Source organism: Chiloscyllium plagiosum, unplaced genomic scaffold, assembly GCF_037043375.1.
Source record: "Chiloscyllium plagiosum isolate Xiang-an unplaced genomic scaffold, Cpla_swu_hap1 HiC_scaffold_5, whole genome shotgun sequence".
NCBI classification, from domain to species: domain Eukaryota; kingdom Metazoa; phylum Chordata; class Chondrichthyes; order Orectolobiformes; family Hemiscylliidae; genus Chiloscyllium; species Chiloscyllium plagiosum.
This window is the reverse complement of record NW_028270143.1, coordinates 109000006-109021967: the sequence shown is the minus strand read 5'-3', so window position 1 is coordinate 109021967 and position 21962 is coordinate 109000006. Positions and strand designations below refer to the sequence as shown.

At 41.5% G+C, this 21962-nt stretch overlaps 1 protein-coding gene across 3 annotated transcripts in view; it reads left to right on the top strand.

The window, feature by feature from the left end:
* Positions 1-21656, top strand: part of dnajb6b (DnaJ heat shock protein family (Hsp40) member B6b) — a 151995-nt gene extending 130339 nt beyond the window's left edge. For all 3 annotated transcript variants that reach the window (XM_043690700.2, XM_043690701.2, XM_087987557.1), the window contains 2 exons: positions 4334-4546; positions 20812-21656. In XM_043690700.2, coding sequence (XP_043546635.1) covers positions 4334-4546; positions 20812-20894 — 296 coding nt within the window. In that variant the 3' untranslated portion in view covers positions 20895-21656. The remainder of the gene's footprint in view (positions 1-4333; positions 4547-20811) is intronic.
* Positions 21657-21962: the final 306 nt, after the last annotated feature.

Below are 21962 nucleotides of genomic sequence, written 5' to 3'. Positions count from 1 at the left end.
TACAATCCTGGCTGTCACATAATACAATAAGTCATCATTGCAATCAATTAGGCTGCAATAGACCTACAAAGGAGGCAAGGCAAACTCCAGTGACTGAAAACTATAGGAAGTGTAAGTCCAAAGTTCCTTCCAATAATGCTTACTTACTCCATGTCAAATTCCTCCTTTGGATCCCAAACTCTTACCCTTGAAATAAATGTTGCAGAGTGTAAATTAGCCCTAATAGGAAAACGAGGATTGGTGCTCATAAGTTCCACTAATAACTTTCATGGGTCACAAAGTGTGGTGCTGGAAAAGCACAGCCAGTCAGGCAGCAGCCAAGGAGCAGGAGAATCGATATTGAGCATAAGTTCTTCATCAGGAATGACACAGGTTAGGTCAGTTGGCCTTGCAAATTGCCCATAGGGATGTGTAGTTGGGTGCATTAATCAGGACAAATGAAAGGTAGGGGAATGGGTCTGGATGGTTATTGGAATGGGTCTCGGAGGGTGAGTGTGGACTTGTTGGGCTGAAGAGCCTGTTTCTACATTGTAGGGATTCTAATGTTGTCTTCCAACTTAGATTTGAATGAATAAATATTATCTATTTCTAACATGTCCTCAAGGTGTTCCATAGATTTACCATTGAAATCATGACTTTCAGCTTAACTCCTTACAAATTCAAGCTGTATTGTCTAATACTATGGTTTCATAGAATCATACAGAATGGAAGAGGCCCTTTGGCCTGTCGAGCTCATACTGCCAATAATATACTACTTACACTAGTCTCATTTTCCTACACTAGGCCCAATAGTCTTGAATGTTTTGACACTTAAGGTGCTCATCCTAGTTCTTTTTAAAGATTCCTGACTCAACTATCCTCCCATGCAGTGCATTCTCAACCCCCACCACCCTCTGGGTGAAAAGGTTTTCCTCAAATTCCCTCTAACCATTCTGACTTATTGAAACTGTGACTAAGGGGAACCGCTACTTTCTTTTCACTCTGCCAAGACACACAAAAGTGATGTCCTTTTACTCTGTTACTTATCTAGTGTGGCGAAAGTGTGTACTGCAGATGCTGGAGATTAGAGTCAAGATTAGAGTAGTGCTGGAAAAGCACAGCAGGTCAGGCAGCATCCAAGGAGCAGGAGAGTCAACACTTCGGGCAAAAACCCTCGGATGCTGCCTAACCTGCTGTGCTTTTCCAGCACTACTCTAATCCTCACATTTGCGAAGACCATACAGGGCTTGCGTGTTGTTAGCCCATGCAGTGTTCATGTGATTATTTGACATTATCAGCATGTTCACCAAGGCACCACTCATGGAATCCATAGACATTTGAACTGCAGCACCACAGCTTTGTCTTTGAGACCTGCCACCATTGTGTGAATCAACACTCACTGAAATTATGAACTGAACAACTCACAATTATGTTCAGTTTTAATAACACCACTTATGTCTGCAAGTGGATGGTGTTGTAATGGGATTCCTGCTAGGTCAAGATCTCGCAGATACCTTTGTTTAATTCCATGAGAAATGTGTCTTTAATGTAATGACCTTCTACCCTTTGCATATTTCTATTGATATGGAGGTTATAATTTTACTGCAGCTGCGTGTGAGAACTTCCTTGTATGGACTCCATGCTGCACTCAAATGTACCATTGCCTTTTCTTGAGGTCCAGGTTGATAAATTGGCTGGGCGTTCTCTGCTACTAAACACTGCAAGCCTACCTTCTCTGGTAAATATAGGCTAGGATTCCTATAGTTTCACAGGCAGTTGGCTACCTTGTAACAAACAACCAGAACCGGCAACCAGAAGCAACCGTAATGAAACCAAATAAATTCCAGAAGACAGCACATCACAGGAGGCTCCAAAGCATTGAAGATATCACTTAGAAAGGGGATGAAATGTCTGTAAATCAACTTAAGACTTGGCAAACACACGCCAACCAGTATCTGAGCTACAAATCTTTACACAAACCTTGAACCTTGTAAATAAGGCCTGGTCCACTTGTTCACTGGGCAAGCTAGATGCTGAACAATGATATATCAGAGCCATCCTGTGGGATATTAGCTACATTGATCAGGTCATTTCTCATTGTTTATCGCACAAAGTCATGAACGGGCTGTAAAGCTTTCACTTTGTTCCTAAAAATTGCCCAGTCTATCTCAGATTACCTTGGAGGTATCTCAAGAGGTTGAATAACACTGCTAACCAGGTTTTGATGTCAAGCTAAAAAGACTTTCTATCACACAAATGAGCTAACTGGTACGTGAACATTAGTGCTGGTGTGATGTTAGATATGTAAGCTGTACATCCCAATGACTGGTAGATCATAGCAGACAACATCTCCTTTCAGTTGTTTGTAACTATTGTTCACAAGATATTGATTGTATACAACCAGCCTGTGCTTGTAAAATCCAGTGTCCAACTTTAGATGTGATTCTGTAATTGGCCAACGCTTGTTGAACAATATTGAGTGTGCAAAGGATTATGGTGACAGTCAAGTTAAGATTTGTCAGGCTCGCAGTGTGGCACATTTTAATACACCGGGCCCTGTTCTTTGCAGACGGAATGAAAATGTGCACACACTGCACCTGTTTCAACTCAACAAAGTAGGTGAAAAATATTTGGAAGTTCATTTGTCAATGTAATGCATTGTACAGTTAGAGTCAATCATCATCTAACTGGTATATTCTCCATGACTATGCCTTTACCGATCACAGTCTACTTGCCAACCAATCAGCACTCTTCTCTCATACAGTTTAACAAGATTGTTTGCACTTTACATTAGCATTTCTTATGAATTGCCCTAATGAGGTCAAGACAAAAAGCTTTGATAAAGTGTCATTTTTCAGCAATACTCAAGTTCTGTATTGCAAAATAACTCTAGTCATTGTCATTATTAACTTCGCAATATAAAATCCGAATATATACAGGATATTGCTGATTCCTCAATTTCTGTGCATATTTAATCTTTACCATTTAGTCATTCCTGGATTTGTGAAGCACTTTGCATTACTCTGCATTGCATTTCACCATTCACTCACCTACCCAAAAGGCTCAGATATGTTCAGATTCTTCTCTGTCAGTTCTTGTTCCGTTTTATGTGCATCACCTTCATTAGCTTTGTATTCATATTGTGCCTGTGACTCCAGAGCCAGAATCTTCTGCTACTAGAAATGGCGAAGTTGAGGATGGGAAGAGTATTTAATTAAATGGGGGTAATGGCACACCTTTACTTGGTTTGACTTACATGTGACTCCAGAACCACAGCACTGTGGTTCAGGCTTAACTGCCCCCTAGGCAATTTGGGATAGGCAATCAGTACTGGCTTAGCCACTGGCACCCATACCATTTGAACAAATAAAAAAGGCTTCCAATTCACTAGTTCCCTTTAGGGAACAAATTCTGCCTTATTCACCCAGCTTGGCCTCAGCAATGTGACTTTGAACTGCCTTCAGACATGACCCAGCAAGCTGTTTAATTCATGGAAATTAGGGATGGGCAACAAGCTTGTCAGTAATGTCCACACCTCATGCAACAATAAAAAAGTCATGTGCTTTTTGTATTTCAATGTATTTTTGTACATTAATTAAGCATGGCTGAATAATTAATGTAATAATGCAAATGTAATTTGTAGAAAGTATCAGAATCAAATGGTGCTGTAAAATTGATTATACTCAAGTTTAAAAACTATTGAGTACTTAAGAATTTTTGGCAACAATGATAGGGGTGCTTGACACTTACTTTTTATGGTGCTATTTCAAAATTAAATTGATCTGTTTGAAATGTAATAATTGTCAGATTTATTCCATACTAAGAGATCAGTCAATCCTGTTGAATGCTGTAATTCCTGATCTATTTCTTACAAGTTTGTTGTAAATTCATTACTAAGGTAGATATTTGAATTGAAATGGCTACAGCAATACAAGAAATGTAGCATTTAATTTGCATGCAGTGAGGTTCCACAAACAGCAATGGGGCAATAAACAGATAATCTGTTATGTTACTTATGTTGTTTGAAGGTAAATATTGACCAGGACTTTGGGAGAGCTCGACTGTCCTTCAAGTAGTGCTAGTCCCTTTTTTTCACATTTGCTTGAGAAAACAGTTTAGTTTACATACTCCTCTGAAAGTTGGCTCCTCCAGCAGTGCAATACTTCTTTAGTGCCTCAACTGAAACATTAGCCTAGATTTTGTGTTCAGTTGCTGAAATGACATCAATTCGCAACCTTCTGACTCTGAGGAGAGGATAATGGGGAAGTGCCACATGATTCAGTTTTAATTTTCATCTTGGAGATTCTGCACGAACTGAATATAATTTGCACTGTATACTATCCTTCTGTTTCAGGTGTTGAAGATGAACATGCCTTAGCAACAGAGCTTAGGCAGCGAGGACAGCAGGCCCTACCTGGACACGCGGCTTACATCCGTTCTTCACGGCAGCATTCCACATCCTACCCGAGATATGATTACCAGTATAATGTTGATGAGGAAGAGGAAGTCGGATCGCCAGCAATGGTCTACAGTGTTCCTGAGGAGGGAACCATTCCCAATCTAGCAGGTACAAATCCAAGACAAGAAATGGGAACAAGAAAATCTGAGCCACAGGGCAATGGTCAAAATCGGAAAAACGGTTAGATAAGGTTGCTCAACTGTACTAACGTTGATCTGAGAGAAGCTGGCTCTCGGCTTCTTTGGTTAGTCGTAAAGAGGTTGTCAATTTTAGGACAATGCTAAGTGAGGATAAGAGGAATGCTATGCATTAACTAATTTAGCACAGACTTGCAAAAATTTGTATGAATGCTCCATTTGACAACCTTGGAAAGATGTTTGGTGCTTTAATGCTTCCAAGAGTCTGGGACTTGGGACATTGTTCTTTTAAAGAGCCAGCACAGGCATCATGGAACAAATGGCCTCCTTCTCTGCTATAAGTTTCTCTAATCCTATGAAATGTTCTCTTGATTAAAATACACTCATTCAAGTACTGTTTATAGAAAAAGCCATTAAATCTCAGCTAAATTCCTTAAAATTACATGCACACTCTTGAGTTACTATTCAGTTGGGTTCATTCCCCTCTGACATCTCTGCAGCATTCCTAATCAGTGACCTGGCTGTTCTCATTCTAAAATCGTCTACATGCTGATCTTTGGGAAGCTGGAACAGAATAATAACTCTTCAGGTGAAACTCTTGTTAGTCTTGTACAGGAGTTCCTATAAGGAATTGATCAAAACGTGGACTATGATAAAGAGCTTTGTAAATAGTTAAATGTTTCAAGCACTGAAATTGTGACATGGACATTAGAAATTCCCCAACAGCTCAATTGAGCAAGTTAAATTCCAGAACATGAAAATTGTCATATAAAAGGTCTTAATGTTCACAGCTTTCCTTTAAATACAATTTGACGGTTGCATTTTTGAGGTCCATTATTGTATTCCTTGTCTTGTACTTAATTATAATGCATATTAGCATCAACTGTAGGATAGCACAGCAGGATAGCGAAGGCACCATGAGCATCAGACATACTGAGACTGAGAATATGTGGGTGAATTTGAGAGCCAGAACCTATTGACCAATTTTAAAAACTAAATTAAAACAGAACAGCATAGCTGAGGCCCCAGAGAAACCATATCAATGATAACAATGATGGTTCAGGCATTTAGCTTATCCCCAAGAAAATGAGCCATCTTTAATTGCCACATTTCACATTCAATGTGAGCTGATGTACAAGGAAATACTTGAACATGCCATGGGAGCATTTGCTGTTCTCTTCACCTACTTTTTAAATACTATAGTAACAAATCTATAACTCTCTGTAACCATATTGAAAATGTGTGGATAGACTATTATTAATTGTTTCACTGCCTTCTTATCACAGGCCATTTTATGAGTTAATGATTTCTAAACTCGATTAGTTTCTCAATATCCCTGATATAGCATTGTTAGGCAGGATGAAATCATTACCTCTGGGCCAGAAGGTCGGAGTTCAATTCCCACCTATGCAGAGGTGTGTCGTAATATGTCTGAACAGGTTGATTTTTAAAAAAAGTTTGAGTAGGAGATAAAAGAATGTGGGTCATGGGAGCATTCACAGTTAAGAAATTGATTATAGCTGTTAGACAGGATGATATATTAAATGAATCATCAAATGAGCCTTTCTAGTTTGAGCTCAGAAATAAAGAAAGAGGCAGCTCCACTGCTGGCAGTGTAATTCAGATTCCCAAACGTGGGAGTGAGATAGAAGGCAAATATGTCAGCAGATTTCTGAGGGTAAAAACTACAGGGTAATAACTGAGAACTTCAAATACCCTAATATCTACTGAAATAAAAATAATACAAAAGGAATAGAGGACACAAAATTCTTGAACTGCATACATAATATCATAATGTCGTATAACGTAGGAGCAGAATTAGGCCATTCAGCCCACTGAGTCTGCTCCGTCCTTGATCATGGTTGTTATGTTTCTCAACACCATTCTCATGCCTTCTCCCTGTAACCTTTGATCCCCTTACGAATTAAGAACTTATCTTTCTCTGTCATAAATACACTCAGTCTGAAGTCACACGATACCAGGTTATAGTCCAACAGGTTTATTTGAAATCACACAAGCTTTTGGAGTGCTACTCCTTTGTCATGTGCAATGATTGAAATTCCACCTCATCACAGTTCTAAAGGGTTATCCCTTCACTCTGAGCCTGTGCTCTCAGGTCCTAGTCTGTCCTACTAGTGGTAACACCCTCTCCACGTCCACTCTGCCAAGTCTTCTCTGTACTTTACTTTTCAGTGAGATTCCTGCCTTATTTTTCTAAATACATCAAGTACAGACTCAGAGACCTCAACTGCTCCTCATATGACCAGTCCTTCATCCCCAAAATCATTCTTGTAAACCTCCTCTAGATCCCATCTAAGGCCAGCATGTCTTTCCTTAGATATGGGGTCTAATCTGCACATAATAGTTCAAATGTGGTCTGACCAGAGCCTTATACAGTCTCAGCAGTATATCCCTGCACTTGTTTCCTAGCCTTCTTGAAATGAATGCTCACATTATATTTGCCTTCCTAACTACCAACTGAACTTGCATGTTAACCTTAAGAAAATCCTGAATTGGGACTCCTAAGTTCCTTTGTGTTTCAGATTTACGAAGTCTTTCACCATTTAGAAAATATTCCTGATGAAGGGCTTATGCCTGAAACATTAATTCTTCAGCTCCTCAGATGCTACCTGACCTGCTGTGCTTTTCCAGCACAACACTCTCAACTCTGATCTGAGCATCTGCAGTCCTCACTTTCTCCTCGTTGATTTTAACCATTTAGAAAAGTTTACAATTCAATTCTTATCACCGAAATGCATAACCTCACACTTTCCCAAATTGTATTCCATGTTCTACTTCTTTGTCCAGTGACCTTGTCTGTCAAAATCCTTCTGTAGCATCCCTACTTTTTCAACACTTCTTGTCCCTCCACCAATCTTTGTGTTATCTTCAAACTTAGCAACAGTGGCCTCAGTTCCTTTTCCCAGATTGTTAATATATAACATGAACAGTTTTGGTCCCAACACTGACCATTTTGGATCTCTACAAGTCATCCTGGAAAACACCCCTTTATCTCCACTCTCTGCCCTATGTCAGTCATCCAGTCCTCTATTCATGCCAGTACCTTGCCCCTAGCACCATGGGTCGTTTTCTTATTTAGCAGCTTCCTTGACAAAGGCCTTCTGGAAATCCAAAAAGAATACACCGACTGGTTCCCTTTTGTCTAACTTGCTTGTTACACCCTCAAAGAATTCCATCAGATTTGTCATGCTCGAAGCCATGCTGACTCAGCCCTATTTTACCATGCACTTCCAAGTACTCCACGACCTCATCCTTTATAATGGCCTGTAAGATTTTCCTGAAGAAGTACTTATCAACTCTCCTGCTTCTCGGTTGCTGCCTGACCTGCTGTGCCTTTCCAGCACCACATTTTTCAACTCAGATCTCCAGCATCTGCAGTCCTCACTTTCTCCTGTAAGATCTTACTGAGGGCTGAGGTCAGGTTAACCGGGCTATAATTTTCCCATCTTTTGCTTTGCTCCTTTCTTAAATCAAGGTGTTACGTTAGCTGTTTCTTAGTCCTCTGGGACCCTCCCTGACTCAAGTGCTTCATGAAAGATCATCCCAATGACTCCACAATCTCCTCAGCTATCTCCTTCAGAACTCTGAGGTTTGGTCCATCCAGTCCAGGTGATTTATTCACTTTGTGACCTTTCAGCTTTCTCAGTGCAGTGATTGTAATGAGGTCAGTCAGGTGGACCTCATAGAATATGAGTTCCCTGATTGGGACTATTAATCTGGTCCAATCAGGGAGGCCTGGCTGACAGATAAGATCAGGTGTGTCGGACATCCTATTCACTCTGAGACCTGGCTCTAGGGGAGCTGAATCAGTGTCAAAGACTCTCTGTGTGTAAAAAAAGGGTGACTTGGTGATGGGATAATGGCCTCTGTGGAGTTATTTCACCCAGCACCCTGTGATGGCCTCCACACTCGCCTCTGCCTCCTGACTCTCTTTAAGTTCTGGTATGCTACTGCTCAAGACTAAAGGAAACTGAGCCTGAAAACGTGTGAGGGCCAGTTGAAAGCAGAGCATAGGAGAGTGGATGGATGGTCCAGAGCAGACCAGGTCAGTAATGGCTAAGTACAGTCCATTAAGCAGATAACAGTGATTCAATCAAACTTTCTTCTTCTTCCCAGTCACCAGTCAGTATCTCATATGTCAAGTCACATATTACTAAGCGTAAAGAGTAAGTCTACATTTTGAAATCAACGCGCTGAATTTACAAACTATGTAGTCATAGAGTCATAGGGATGTACAGCACGGAAACAGACCCTTCGGTCCAACCCGTCCATGCCGACCAGATATCCCAACCCAATCTAGTCCCCCCTGCCAGCGCCCGGCCCATATCATCCAAACCCTTCCTATTCATATACCCATCCAAATGCCTTTTAAATGTTGCAGTTGTACCAACCTCCACTACTTCCTCTGGCAGCTCATTCCATACACGTACCACCCTCTGTGTGAAAAAAGTTGCCTCTTAGGTCTCTTTTCTATCTTTCCCCTCTCACCCTAAACCTATGCCCTCTAGTTCTAGACTCCCTGACCCCAGGGAAAAGACTTTGCCTATTTATCTGATCCATGCCCCTCATAATTTTGTAAAACTCTATAAGGTCACCCCACAACCGCCGACGCTCCAGGCAAAACAGCCCCAGCCTGTTCAGCCTCACCCTATAGTTTAAATCCTTTAACCCTGGCAACATCCTTGTAAATCTTTCTGAACCCTTTCAAATTTCACAACATCTTTCTAATAGGAAGGAGACCAGAATTGTACGCAATATTCCAACAGTGGCCTAACCAATGTCCTGTACAGCCGCAATATGATGTCCCGACTCCTCTACTCAATACTCTGACCCATAAAAGAAAGAATACCAAACACCTTCTTCACTATCCTATCTACCTGCGACTCCACTTTCAAGGAGCTATAAATCTGCACTCCAAGGTCTCATTGTTCAGAAACATTCCCTCGGACCTTACCATTAAGTATATAAGTCCTGCTAAGATTTGCTTTCCCAAAATGCAGCACCTCGCATTTATCTGAATTAAACTGCATCTGCCACTTCTCAGCCCATTGGCCCATCTGGTCTTGTAATCTGAGGTAACCCTCTTTGCTGTCCACTACACCTCCAATTTTGGTGTCATCTGCAAACTTGCTAATTATACCTCTTATGCTCACATCCAAATCATTTATATAAATGATGAAAAATAGTGAACCCAGCACCGATCCTTGTGGCGCTCCACTGGTCACAGGCCTCCAGTCTGAAAAACAACCCTCCACCACCACCCTCTGTCTTCTACCTTTGAGCCAGTTCTGAATCCAAATTGCTAGCTCTCCCTGTATTCCATGAAATCTAACGTTGCTAACCAGTGTCCCATGGGGAACCTTGTCGAACGCTTTATTGAGGACCATATAGATCACATCTACCGCTCTGCCCTAATCACTCCTCTTTGTTACTTCTTCAAAAAACTCAATCAAGTTTGTGAGACATGAATTCCCACACACAAAGCCATGTTGACTATCCCTAATCAGTCCTTGCCTTTCCAAATACATGTACATCCTGTTCCTCAGGATTTCCTCCAACAACTTGCCACCTCTGAGGTCTGGCTGACTGGTCTCTAGTTTCCTGGCTTGTCCTTTACTCTCTTCTTAAACAGTGGCACCATGTTAGCCAGCCTCCAGTCTTCTGGCACCTCACCTGTGACTATCAATGATGCAAATATCTCAGCAAGAAGCCCTGCAATCACGTTTCTAGCTTCCCACAGAGTTCTCAGATATACCTGGTCAGGTCATTGGGATTTATCCACCTTTATAAGTTTCAAGACATCCAGCACTTCCTCCTCTGTAAAATGGACATTTTGCAAGGTGTCACCATCTATTTCCCTACAGTCTATATCTTACATATCCTTTTCCACAGTAAATACTGATGCAAAATACTTGTTTAGTATCTTCCCCCATTTTCTGCGGCTCCACACAAAGGCTGCCTTGCTGATCTTTGAGGGGCCCTACTCTCTCCCTAGTTACCCTTTTGTCCTTAATGTATTTGTAAAAGCCCTTTGGATTCTCCTTAATTCTATTTGCCAAAAGCTATCTCATGTCCCCTTTTTGCTCTCCTGATTTCTCTCTTAAGTATACTCCTACTGCTTTATAGGATTCACTTGATCTATCCTGTCTATAACTTACATATGCTTCCTTCTTTTTCTTAACCAAACCCTCAATTTCTTTAGTCATCCAGCATTCCCTATACCTACCAGCCTTTCCTTTCACCCTAACAGGAATATACTTTCTCTGGATTCTCGTTATCTCATTTCTGAAGGCTTCTCATTTTCCAGCCGTCCCTTTACTTGCGAACATCTGCCCCCAATCAGCTTTCTTGCCTAATACCATCAAAATTGGTCTTTCTCCAATTTAGAACTTCAACTTTTAGATCTGGTCTATCCTTTTCCATCACTATTTTAAATCTAATAGAATTATGGTCGCTGGCCCCAAAGTACTCCCCCACTGACACCTCAGTCACCTGCCCTGCATTATTTCCCAAGAGTAAGTCAAGTTTTGCACCTTCTCTGCTAGGTACATCCACATACTGAATCAGAAAATTGTCTTGTACACACTTAACAAATTCCTCTCCATCTAAACCCTTAACACTATGGCAGTCCCAGTCTATGTTTGGAAAGTTAAAATCCCCTACCAAAACTATTATTCTTACAGATAGCTGAGATCTCCTTACAAGTTTGTTTCTCAATTTCCCTCTGACTATTAGGGGGTCTACAATACAATCCCAATAAGGTGATCATCCCTTTCTTATTTCTCAGTTCCACCCAAATAACTTCCCTGGATATATTTCCGGGTATATCCTCCCTCAGCACAGCTGTAATGCTATCCCCCTCCTCTCTTGCCTCTCTTTCTATCTTTCCTGTAGCATTTGTATCTTGGAACATTAAGCTGCCAGTCCTGCCCATCCCTAAGCCATGTTTCTGTAATTGCTATGATATTCCAGTCTCATGTTTCTAACCATGCCCTGAGTTCATCTGCCTTTCCTGTTAGGCCTCTTGTATTGAAATAAATGTTGTTTAATTTATTTGTCCTACCTTGTCACTGCCTGCCCTGACTGTTTGACTCACTTCTGTTCTCAACTGTACCAGTCTCAGATTGATCTCTTTCCTCACTATCTCCCTGGGACCCACTGCCCCCCCACCTTACTAGTTTAAATGCTCCCGAGCAGGTCTAGCAAATTACTACTCTCGAGAATCTCCTTTTTAAATATCTACCTAACTCTCTGTAATCTCCTTCCAGAATCTCAACTTTTTCCCTTCCTATGTCGTTGGTTCCAATGTGGACAATGACCTCTTGCTGGCCCTCTCCCCGTGAGAACATTCTGCACCCTCTCTGAGACATCCTTGATCCTGGCACCAGGGAAGTAACACGCCATTCTGCTTTTTCGCTGCTGGCCACAGAAACCTCTGTCTGTACCTCGGATTAGAGAATCCCCTAACACAATTGATCTCTTGGAACCTGACGTACCCCTTGTTGCATTGGAGCCTGTCTCACTACCAGAAACTTGGCTGTTCGTGCTATGTTCCCCTGAGAATCCATCACCCCCTACATTTTCCGAAACAGCATATCTGCTTGAAATGGGTATATCCAAAAAAGACTCCTGCACTAGCTGCCTACCTCTCTTACCTTTCCTGGAGCTAACAGTCTATGTGACTGTATCTGAGATTATCCCCCCTTCCTATAACTTCCATCCATCACATACTGTTGCTGTGGCAAATTCCTCATTGCGTCTAACTGTCTCTCCAACCGATCCATTCGATCTGATAAGATTTGCAACCAATAGCATTTATGGCAGATATAATTCGCAGTCACCCTTAAACTCTCTTTAAACTCCCACATCTGACAAGAAGCACACTCTACTAAAGGCCATTTTTGTTCCTTCACAATCTATAGACTCAGACAATAACACTGCCTTATTCCTCTACGAACACTGCCCCAGGTTAAATGAATAGTTATGGCTTATATTTTAAGTTTAATCAAGAGACAAATCTCCAAAAACATAGAATCAAGAAAGAACCCACTCTACTCACTACTGCAGACTTTCTGTAGGCCACACTTAAAACAGTAATTCACTTATCTGATTCTGTGCTGTGAACCTCGTCCAAACAGTTCCTCCAAGATCAGTTGTGAATTTCACTGTTTGTTAATTTTCCCAGACGCACTCCGATATCCAGCGATACATGAATTCAAACAGCAAAGGAAGTGTCAGTTTCTTTCTCTCTCTCTCTCCTGCACTGACCTTACCATGTGCTTCCTTTGTCTGTTCTTCTCCCTTTTAAAAACTGCTGTTGTTTTGACTTGTTTTTCCAAAGTTCCAAAACATGCAAAGGCATATAAAACAATAATTGCTGCTCCTGGAATTCGAGAAAATCACCTCCAGCACCTAAAATACCTCAAAAACAGAGCAGCTGTTACAGCCAGAAATTTTTCCTGTCGTCCATCTTGGATTACCCAGATGTGTCTTGAAGCCTCACTGACATGCATTGTTTAAGTCTGGAATAAGAATATTTAGGTCAAACTAAGCTTTACTAAAAACCATTTCTTTTCTTGATGGGCACCAAGCAAATGTACTTCAACTGCCATGGTTTTGGAAGCCAATGGAAATGTCTCTGTGGAAGGCCACGGTACCCTTGCTTGCAAAATGAGAAATTATCTCCCACTCTTAAAGTATCGGGTGGTATCTTATAACTGAATGAATGAATTGAATTTTTGTCACGTGTACCGAGGCACAGTGAAAAGCTTTGTCTTGCAAGCAATACAGGCAGATCATGTTAAGTAGCATAGATAGTAAATAATAGGTAAACTGCAACAAAAACAAAAAGACAGGTACAGGAGAATGTTAAGAGTTTGTGAGTCCATTCAGTATTCTAACAACAGTAGGGTAGAAACTGTTACAAACTCGGCTGGTGCGTGTGTTCAGGCTTCTGTACCTTCTCCCTGATGGTAGAGATTGTTGAAAAACATTACCAGTGTGGGATGGATCTTTAAGACTGCTGGCTTTCCTTGACAGCGGGCCTGGTAGTTGGGTTCTATAGATGGGAGGCTGACCTTTGTGATTGTCCAGGCAGAGTTCACCACTCTCTGTAACCGTCTCCGATCTTGAATAGTACCGTTGCCATACCAGGTGGAGATACCACCAGACAGAATACTCTCGCTGGCGCACCTATAAAGGTTGGCAAGGGTATTCAGTATCATGCCAAATTTCTTCAGCTGCATGAGGAAGAAGAGACTTTGTTGGGCCTTTGTAACCAGTGCGTCCGCATGAAGAGTCCAAGAAAGCTTGTTGTGGATGACCACTCCCAGGAGCTTGACACTCCACTCATTCCGCCTCTGTGCTGTTAATGTGTAGTGGGGCATGAGTAACATCCTGCCGAAAGTCAATAATGAGTTCCTTGGTTTTGCTGGCATTGAGAGCTAGGTTGTTCTCAGTGCACCATTTTTCCAGGTCTTCCACCTCCCGTCTGTAATCTGTTTCGTCGCCATCTGAGATTCGACCGACTATGGTGGTGTCATCAGCGAACTTGTAAATGGCATTAGTCTGGTATTTGGCAATGCAGTCATGGGTATACAGGCCCCAGTGTTGACTGTTAGTGAGGATGAAATATATTCCCCAATCTTTACCGATTGTGGCCTGTGGATCAGGAAACTGAGGATCCAGTTGCAGAGAGTGGGGCTTACTCTGAGATCACTAAGTTTAGTAATCACTCTCTAGGGGAAATAATGTTGAAGACTGAACTGTAGTCAATGAGTAGGATTCTTACATAGCTGTTCTTGGTGTCAAGATGTTCTAGGGAGGAGTGAAGGGCAAGTGATATGGCATCTGGCATGGATCTATTGGTCTTATAGGAAAATTGGAGTGGGTCAAGAGTAGTGGGGAGGCTGGAGTTGATTAATGCCATCACCAGCCTTTCAAAGCACTTCATTGCCATTGAGGTTAGGGCCACTGGGCAGTAGTCATTGAGACATGCTGCATGAGCCTTCTTAGGCACAGGGATGATGTTGGCCCTCTTGAAACAGGCAGGGACAGTGGCCTGCTGCAGCGAGAGGTTGAAGATGTCCGGCAAGACCTTTACCAGTTGGTCTGCGCATGCTCTGAATGCATGACCTGGTGCTCTGCCTGGTCCCATCGCTTCCCTTGCACCAGACACAAAGGAAACTGACCTGACCCCTGATGCAGTGGAGTAGTTTGGAGTACTTTTGTAAGGAGATATCGTCCAAAGAAATAGTTTCCCTCCTAAAAGACAACCTCTTATGAAGTCTCAGTTTAACTATTCATATTTGAATCATCCAGCTATTGATTGAAGGATGTGTTGTTCTATAAATAACAGAAATGGGTTTGCTGCTATTGAAAATAGTTATTTTAAAATCTCAGCTGAGTGCTGGATTTGAATTTACTATTTCTATTTGATATCTAGTTTCACATTTGAATCCCTACTAATCTGAATTTCCTTTGCTGCCCTCAAAATGTTTTTTTAACTTCACTGGGGACTTCAAAAGCAATGGAATTCCTTAGTGTAAAATCTACTTTCACCCTGCAGGATCAGCAGTCATTTTTAATGTATGATCTGAGATGATAGAGGATCTCTGCCAACTGTTATTCATGGAATCTCTTACAGTAAAACAAAATGGTCAGTTCTTTCTTGTTAATGCAAAAAAGCACAATAAGGCCTGTTTGGACATTTGACCATTACCAGAGAGGTATTTTATATATAAAAATGTAGGCATGTATTTCTTTTCATTGCATTTTACTAACTAAAATCTGCAATGACATATTTTAGACCAACGTAGCCTTTTGGGAGAAAAGCAAGCAACACAATTGTCCACTGCAGTGATCAGCCCTCACACTGCAAGTTTTAAGTGATGGACACATTGGCTTGCAATTCCTGTCCAGCATGAAGGAAAGTCTTGATTGCACCACTGCGATGATTGACAGTGTACTACCAGGGGAACAATTGTTTAACCCAGTTAGCTGCAAGTGATTTTGTGTAAAAACTGAAAAGCTGGTACATTATAATCTTCAGGCACACTTTCCCCTTGGCTTTTAGTTGACAACTGATTGACTTAAATGAATCAAAATGAAATTTTCTTAACTAACCAGTTGTGTGCAGGCAGATTGTTCTTGCAGTACCTCTGCTGATATCCATGCACATTTAGCACTGGCTATGGAAACAAGTGCTGTGATGTCAGTGCATGAACTGAGGGATAATTCACCAATTCAGTTTGCGGTACCCAACCCATTGTCCTTTTGCTCATGGTTTACTGACACATTTCGGCATAGACAGGATTCTTCCTGGCTAATAGGCCCTGCGGTTCACATTTTCTAGGAGAATTTCTGTATCTTTAGGTAATTATTTGAGCCACAGCTACGATTAAAAATGAAGCAATGCTTATAGGCATCAAGATTCCACTTTTTTGATATGTTTTGCCCTGGCTGAAAATAATTTTAGGATGCCTTTTTGAGCTGTATTTCAAACCAAGCCCCTGTTGGTGAGATAACTTTTTTTTAATTAATTGCCTGTGAGATATAGTTAATACTGTCCGGGCCACATGTACTACCTATCTGTAGTTTCCTCATAAATCTGGTGGTGGCCATTCCTCTTGAACCACTGCACGATCCACTTAAATTGAAAATAAAATATTTTAGCAGAGAAATGGTATTGGAGTTCTCAAAGGATTAATGTATGAATGAATCATCTAGCTAGTTAAGTATTTCTGTGCTGGCAAAACAATATCTTAGATTACCACAAGGATTACTCTACTATATAGTGTATTGTGCGTCTGAATCCCACCTTGCGAATTGAGGAAATCATTTTCAATCATTTTGATCATTAGTGAACTAGTATTATAAAAGTAGCTGTTGAAGTTGCTGGATGTTTCTTTGGTAAGTGACTAACTGGATCACCAATGTCCTCCAGAAAATAGATCTGCTCATTCTAGCTTGCTTGCCCTACCTGTGACTCCAGTCCAGAAAGCGGGATTTCCTTTAACTGCTTAGTGAGGTAGCATTGAAAGTGACTCAGCATTTACAGGTATAGCAGCTTATAAGGCAGAAAAGAATGTCCACTAGCATCTTCTCAGGGTGAAGGACACTTAATGTAGGCTTCTCAATGTTACCCAGGCCCATATATACATAACTGGTTTGCACCAATCTGAGTTGTGAGATCACTTATTCTGGGTTGGAGAAGGGCATGGGTTTAGGGTGAGAGGTTAAGATTTAAAAGGGACATAAGGGGCAACCTTTTCACACAGAGGGTGTGCGTGGATGGAATGAGTTGCCAGAGGAAGTGATGTAGGCTGGTACAATTACAACATGTAAAAGTCATCTGGATAGGTATATGAATAGGAAGGGTTTAGAGGGATATGGGCCAAGTGCTGGCAAATGGGACTAGATTAATTTAGGATACCTGGTCATTATGGACGTAATGGACCAAAGGGTCTGTTTCCACGCTGTACATCTCTCTGGCTGTCTACTCGCTGTATGACAGTGTAGCTCAGACTTTCCTTCACACCAAAAGTATATGCGGTTAAAAGAGACAAACAGAATTGTCACAAAAAGCACAGGCTGCAAAACAGCATTCCTTCAAATCTCTTCTTCAAGTTCCTTTCCTATTTTGTAAATCTTTCTAACCTCTTGCTCTCACTTTTCTCTCTCCATTTCTCTTTTTGTAGCTTGGCTGTGAGGCTTGCCTATGTTTTTCTCATGCACTGAGATGATTGCTCCCAGCATTCTGAATCAGTTGTAAGATTCTTCTGCTAGGACTTTACGGTCTGTTTTAATACAAGTCATGTGTCATTGTTGTCAGTGCTGGGCTAGTCTTTGTTTATTTTCTGCTAAAAATGCAAGTAAAATGTTAGATTTTATTGACGTGGTGAAAATGTTTGGGAGATGGGAAATTATCAATCTAAGGGAATTGGTGACTTGATATTACTACAGACACCGAGTCACAAAGTTGTACAGCAGGGAAAGACCCATTGGCCCAACTTGTCCATGCTGACCAGACATTCTACATTAATAGAGTCATAGAGATGTACGGCACAGAAACAGACTTTTTGGTCCAACTCGTCTTTGCCGACCAGATATTCCAACCCAATCTAGTCCCACCTGCCAGCACCCGGCCCATAACTCTCCAAACCCTTCTTATTCACAACCCATCCAGGTGCCTTTTAAATGTTGCAATCATACTAGCTTCCACCACTTCCTCCTAGAGTTGTACAGACCCTTTGATCCAACTTGTCCATGCCGACCAGAAATCCTAAACTGATCTCATCGCATTTGCCAGCATTTGGCCCATAACCCTCTAAAACGCTTCCTATTCATGTACCCATCCAAATGCCTTTTAAATGTTGTGATTGTACCAGCCTATACCACTTCCTCTGGCAACTCATTCCATACACACACCACCATCTACGTGAAAAAGGTGCCTCTTAGATTCATTTTAAAGCTTTACCCTATCACCTTAAACTATGCCCTCTAGTTTTGGAATCACTAACCCTGGGGAAAAGACCTTGACTACTTACCTTATCCATGTCTCTCATGATTTTATAAGCCTCTATAAAGTCACCCCTCAGCCTCTGATGCTCCAGTGAAAATGGCTTCAGCCTCTCCCTATAGCTCAAACCCTGAACCCTGGCGATATCCTTGTAAATCCTTTCTGAACCCTTTCAAGTTCCACGACATCTTTCTTATAGAAGGGAGACCAGAATTGAATGCAATATTCCAAAAATGGTTTCACCAATGTCCTGTACTGCTGCAATACTCTGTTTAGTAAATTAGATGTGGAGGTGCCGGTGTTGGACTGGGTTGGGCAAAGTTAAAAGTCACACAACACCAAGTTATAGCCCAGCAGGTTTGTACAGCTAACTTCCTGATGAAGGAGCAGCTCTCCGAAAGCTTGTATTCCAATAAACCTGTTAGACTATAACGTGGTATTGTGTGATTTTTAAGTAAATTAGAAACATTTTAAGTGAAAATGTAAGAAAAAAATGGGATGCCTTTAAAAGGAGATGTTTTGGATACAATCACAGCATATTCCCATGGGAATGAGTAGTGGGACAAACAAAGACATAGGAGTGAATCTTATGCATTTATGGCTAAGTGTGAGTTGGATTATGTTTTATGGAGAGCTTGACCCTGTAAGGCTTTACAAGGTTTCTCATCATATATTTACCAAACTTGCCTCATTATCGAGCTCTCCCATCTGATTCCATCCCCATTTTAACATGCATAATACCCAAAACAACTTGCTTGTGGCTGGATATCTGCTGAAAAACCTGCATCCCTTGCGCCCGTGAAAGGCTGCTGTGTTTCCTGATAAATGGTGGCAACCTTACTGTCCCTCAGAGAACAACTTAATAGCTGTGCTCAAATCACACAGCATGGCTGACAGTCGCTTGTACATTCAAGGCCAGCCTCTCACCCGAGTCACTGACTAACAACTAGGCTACACACTTTACTGTCCTCAGATGCTTTCTATCTAAACATCCTCTTGAAACACCATAATCCAGGCGTGCAGCGCTCTACACAATTGGGGCTCACAAAGAGGTGTTGTGCTGGATGCCGAGAACACTTGGTGGGGTGGAGCTGTCCTTGTGCATGGCAAAGTTCAGCTGCATCAGGCACTACAAGCCAAACAGGACCTCATTGACACCCAGTTCCAGGAGATGAGATCTGAGTGCAGCAGACCGTCAGGAATCTATCTTAGTTATTGGTCATAATGTCAACATTTGGTTAGTGCAGAGGGGCGAACTACAGCCTCAGTTGATTTCATTTGTGTTTGGTTTAGCTCACTGTAGCTTTGCATTTTGAAAATGTCTCATTGCTTGCCTGTATGTGATAGTTCCCTACTGGACAATAACCAGCTGTCGGTCTCCAGTGGGCTTTGGGGACTAAGTGTAATATTTCCAAGTTTGTTGATAATGTCACGCTGGCTGGGAACTAGTCTTGTCCCATTTGCCAGTATTTGGCCCATATCTCTTCAAACCCTTCCTATTCATATACCCATCCTGGTGACTTTTAAATGTTGTAATTGTACCTGCTTCAACCACTTCCTCTGGCAGCTCATTCCATGCATGCATCACCTCATGTGTGAAAATGTTGCCCCTTTAGTCCCTCATAAATCTTTCCCCTCTCATCTTAAACCTATGCCCTCTATTTTTGGACTCCGCTACCCTAAAGAAAAGACCTTGACTATTCATCCTATCCATGTCCCTCATTTTTTATGAACTGCTATAACGCCACCCCTCATTCTCCTACACTCCAGGGAAAACAGCCCCAACCTATTGAGCCTCTCCCTATAGCTCAAACCCTCCAACTTGGCAACATCCTTGTAAATCTCTACTAACTCTTTCAAGTTTTACAACATCTTTCCTAAAGCAGGGAGACCAGAATTGAATGTAGCATTCCAAAAGTGGCCTAACAAATGTCCTGTACAGTTGCAACATGATCTCCCAACTCCAATGCTCGATGCACATTAACAAAGGCAAGCATACGAAATGCCTTCATCACTATCCTGTCTACCTGGAACTCTGCTGTCAAGGAACTTTGAACCTGCACCCAAGGTCTCTTAGTTCAGCAACACTCCCCAGGACCTTACCATTAAGTTTATTAGTTCTGCTCTGTTTTGTCTTTCCAAAATGTAGCACGTCACATTTATCTAAATTAAACTCTGTATGCCACTCCTTGGCCCATTTCCCCATCTGATCAAGGTTCTGTTGTACTCTGAGGTAACCTTCTTCACCGTCTACTCCACCACCATTTTTGGTGTCATCTGCAATAACACTGTAATCCAGAATTTGTGCTGTTATAACAGGAGTCAGTTTTCCACTCACCTTTTTAAGAAGTTAAAATCTCAAGTTTAATAAGGATATTTAAGGGTTGTTGTCTGCTCTAGAACTGTTTGCAGGTAGGAAGGAGGGGAAAAGAACATTGGGGAAAAATAATTAACCTGAAGTAAATGTTAAAATCATCTAATTTAGAAACAGCTATGAACAACTGTAAATAAAACTATCCCTTGAGTTTTGCATTAAAATGGGAGATCTCATACTTTTTGGTTATGTTTTATTGTCTCTTGATTCAATTTACAACTTGCTGAGTCATGTAGCTCCACAACAGTAGATTCATGGCAAACTGCACTGCACTGTCTATTACAATTTCACTGTTTGATAAAGTACTTTAATGTTTTCTCAGGTCAAAAAGAAGGAGGAAAGCGGAGGAAACAACGGCACAGGGAAGAACTGAAGAAGAAAAAGACAGCAAAAATGAAGCATTAATTGTAAGATGCAATGGGTGATCTTTGAACTCCAGCAGTATACAGTTATTTTTCATGTTAATTGATATAGCTTTATAGAATGTGAATTAAACATGACACAGCATGTGAGTGTTTTCTATTTTGGCGAATTATTTTTAATTGCTTCACAAAGTAACAGATTGATGAGAAAGGATAGATTATGTCATGTAGTACTTGATGCTGGTGAAGCTAGATCATGGAATCACTTCTCTAATAACCAAAAGTCTGTTATGTCTTAGTCGAGGCAAATCTGTTTTGTGGTAACTTGACTTAGTAACATTTCCATGTGCATTTAGTACAAGCATCAGCAATTTGCATTTATATGGCACCCAAACCTTAGGAATGCCTCCCCAAAGTTTCACAATGGTGCAAGGCAAAATAACTGTGAAATGAAAAAGAACAGATTAAGGTGGGCAAGCTGGATGAAAATCTTGCACCTGGACTCTGTCACTAATTCAAAATTTATATATTCTTTTGTGAGACCCCACCTCCCACCACCTCCCCTAAACCCCTCACAGTCTCCCATTTCTGCCTGTCACCCCAGGCTCCATCCATTTTAGGACAAGGTAACGAAGCAGTGGCAGAGGGCGACAAGGATGGAATTCCACAAAATAAGACCGTGGTAGCTGAAGGCATAGATGCCATATATGGCTGAAGGGGAGGAGCATTTGGAGTAGGCCCATCAGAAGATGGAAATTTAAGCCCTGAATTTTGTTCCCAGGCCTGTTGCACCAAGGTCGGTTACATGCACCCAGTCTTTAAAGTGAGTTACGCACACTCCCCATGTTCAGTCCAGGACTGGGTTAGATGTTGTGCCAGGCAACCTGTGAAGAGCTGTGGTGGACTGCAGGTACTTGATGCACAAATGGAAGGTTAAGAACTTTCCAGCGTGCAACTGTAACCATTCTGAACAGCGCATGAAACCAATGCAAAGGAAACAATGTGCCCAGCTCCAGTTTAATCCAGAGGGAGGCAGCATCAGAAAGAGCTTATGCCTAAAACATCAATTCTCCTGCTCCTGGGATGCTGCCTGACTTGCTGTGCTTTTCCA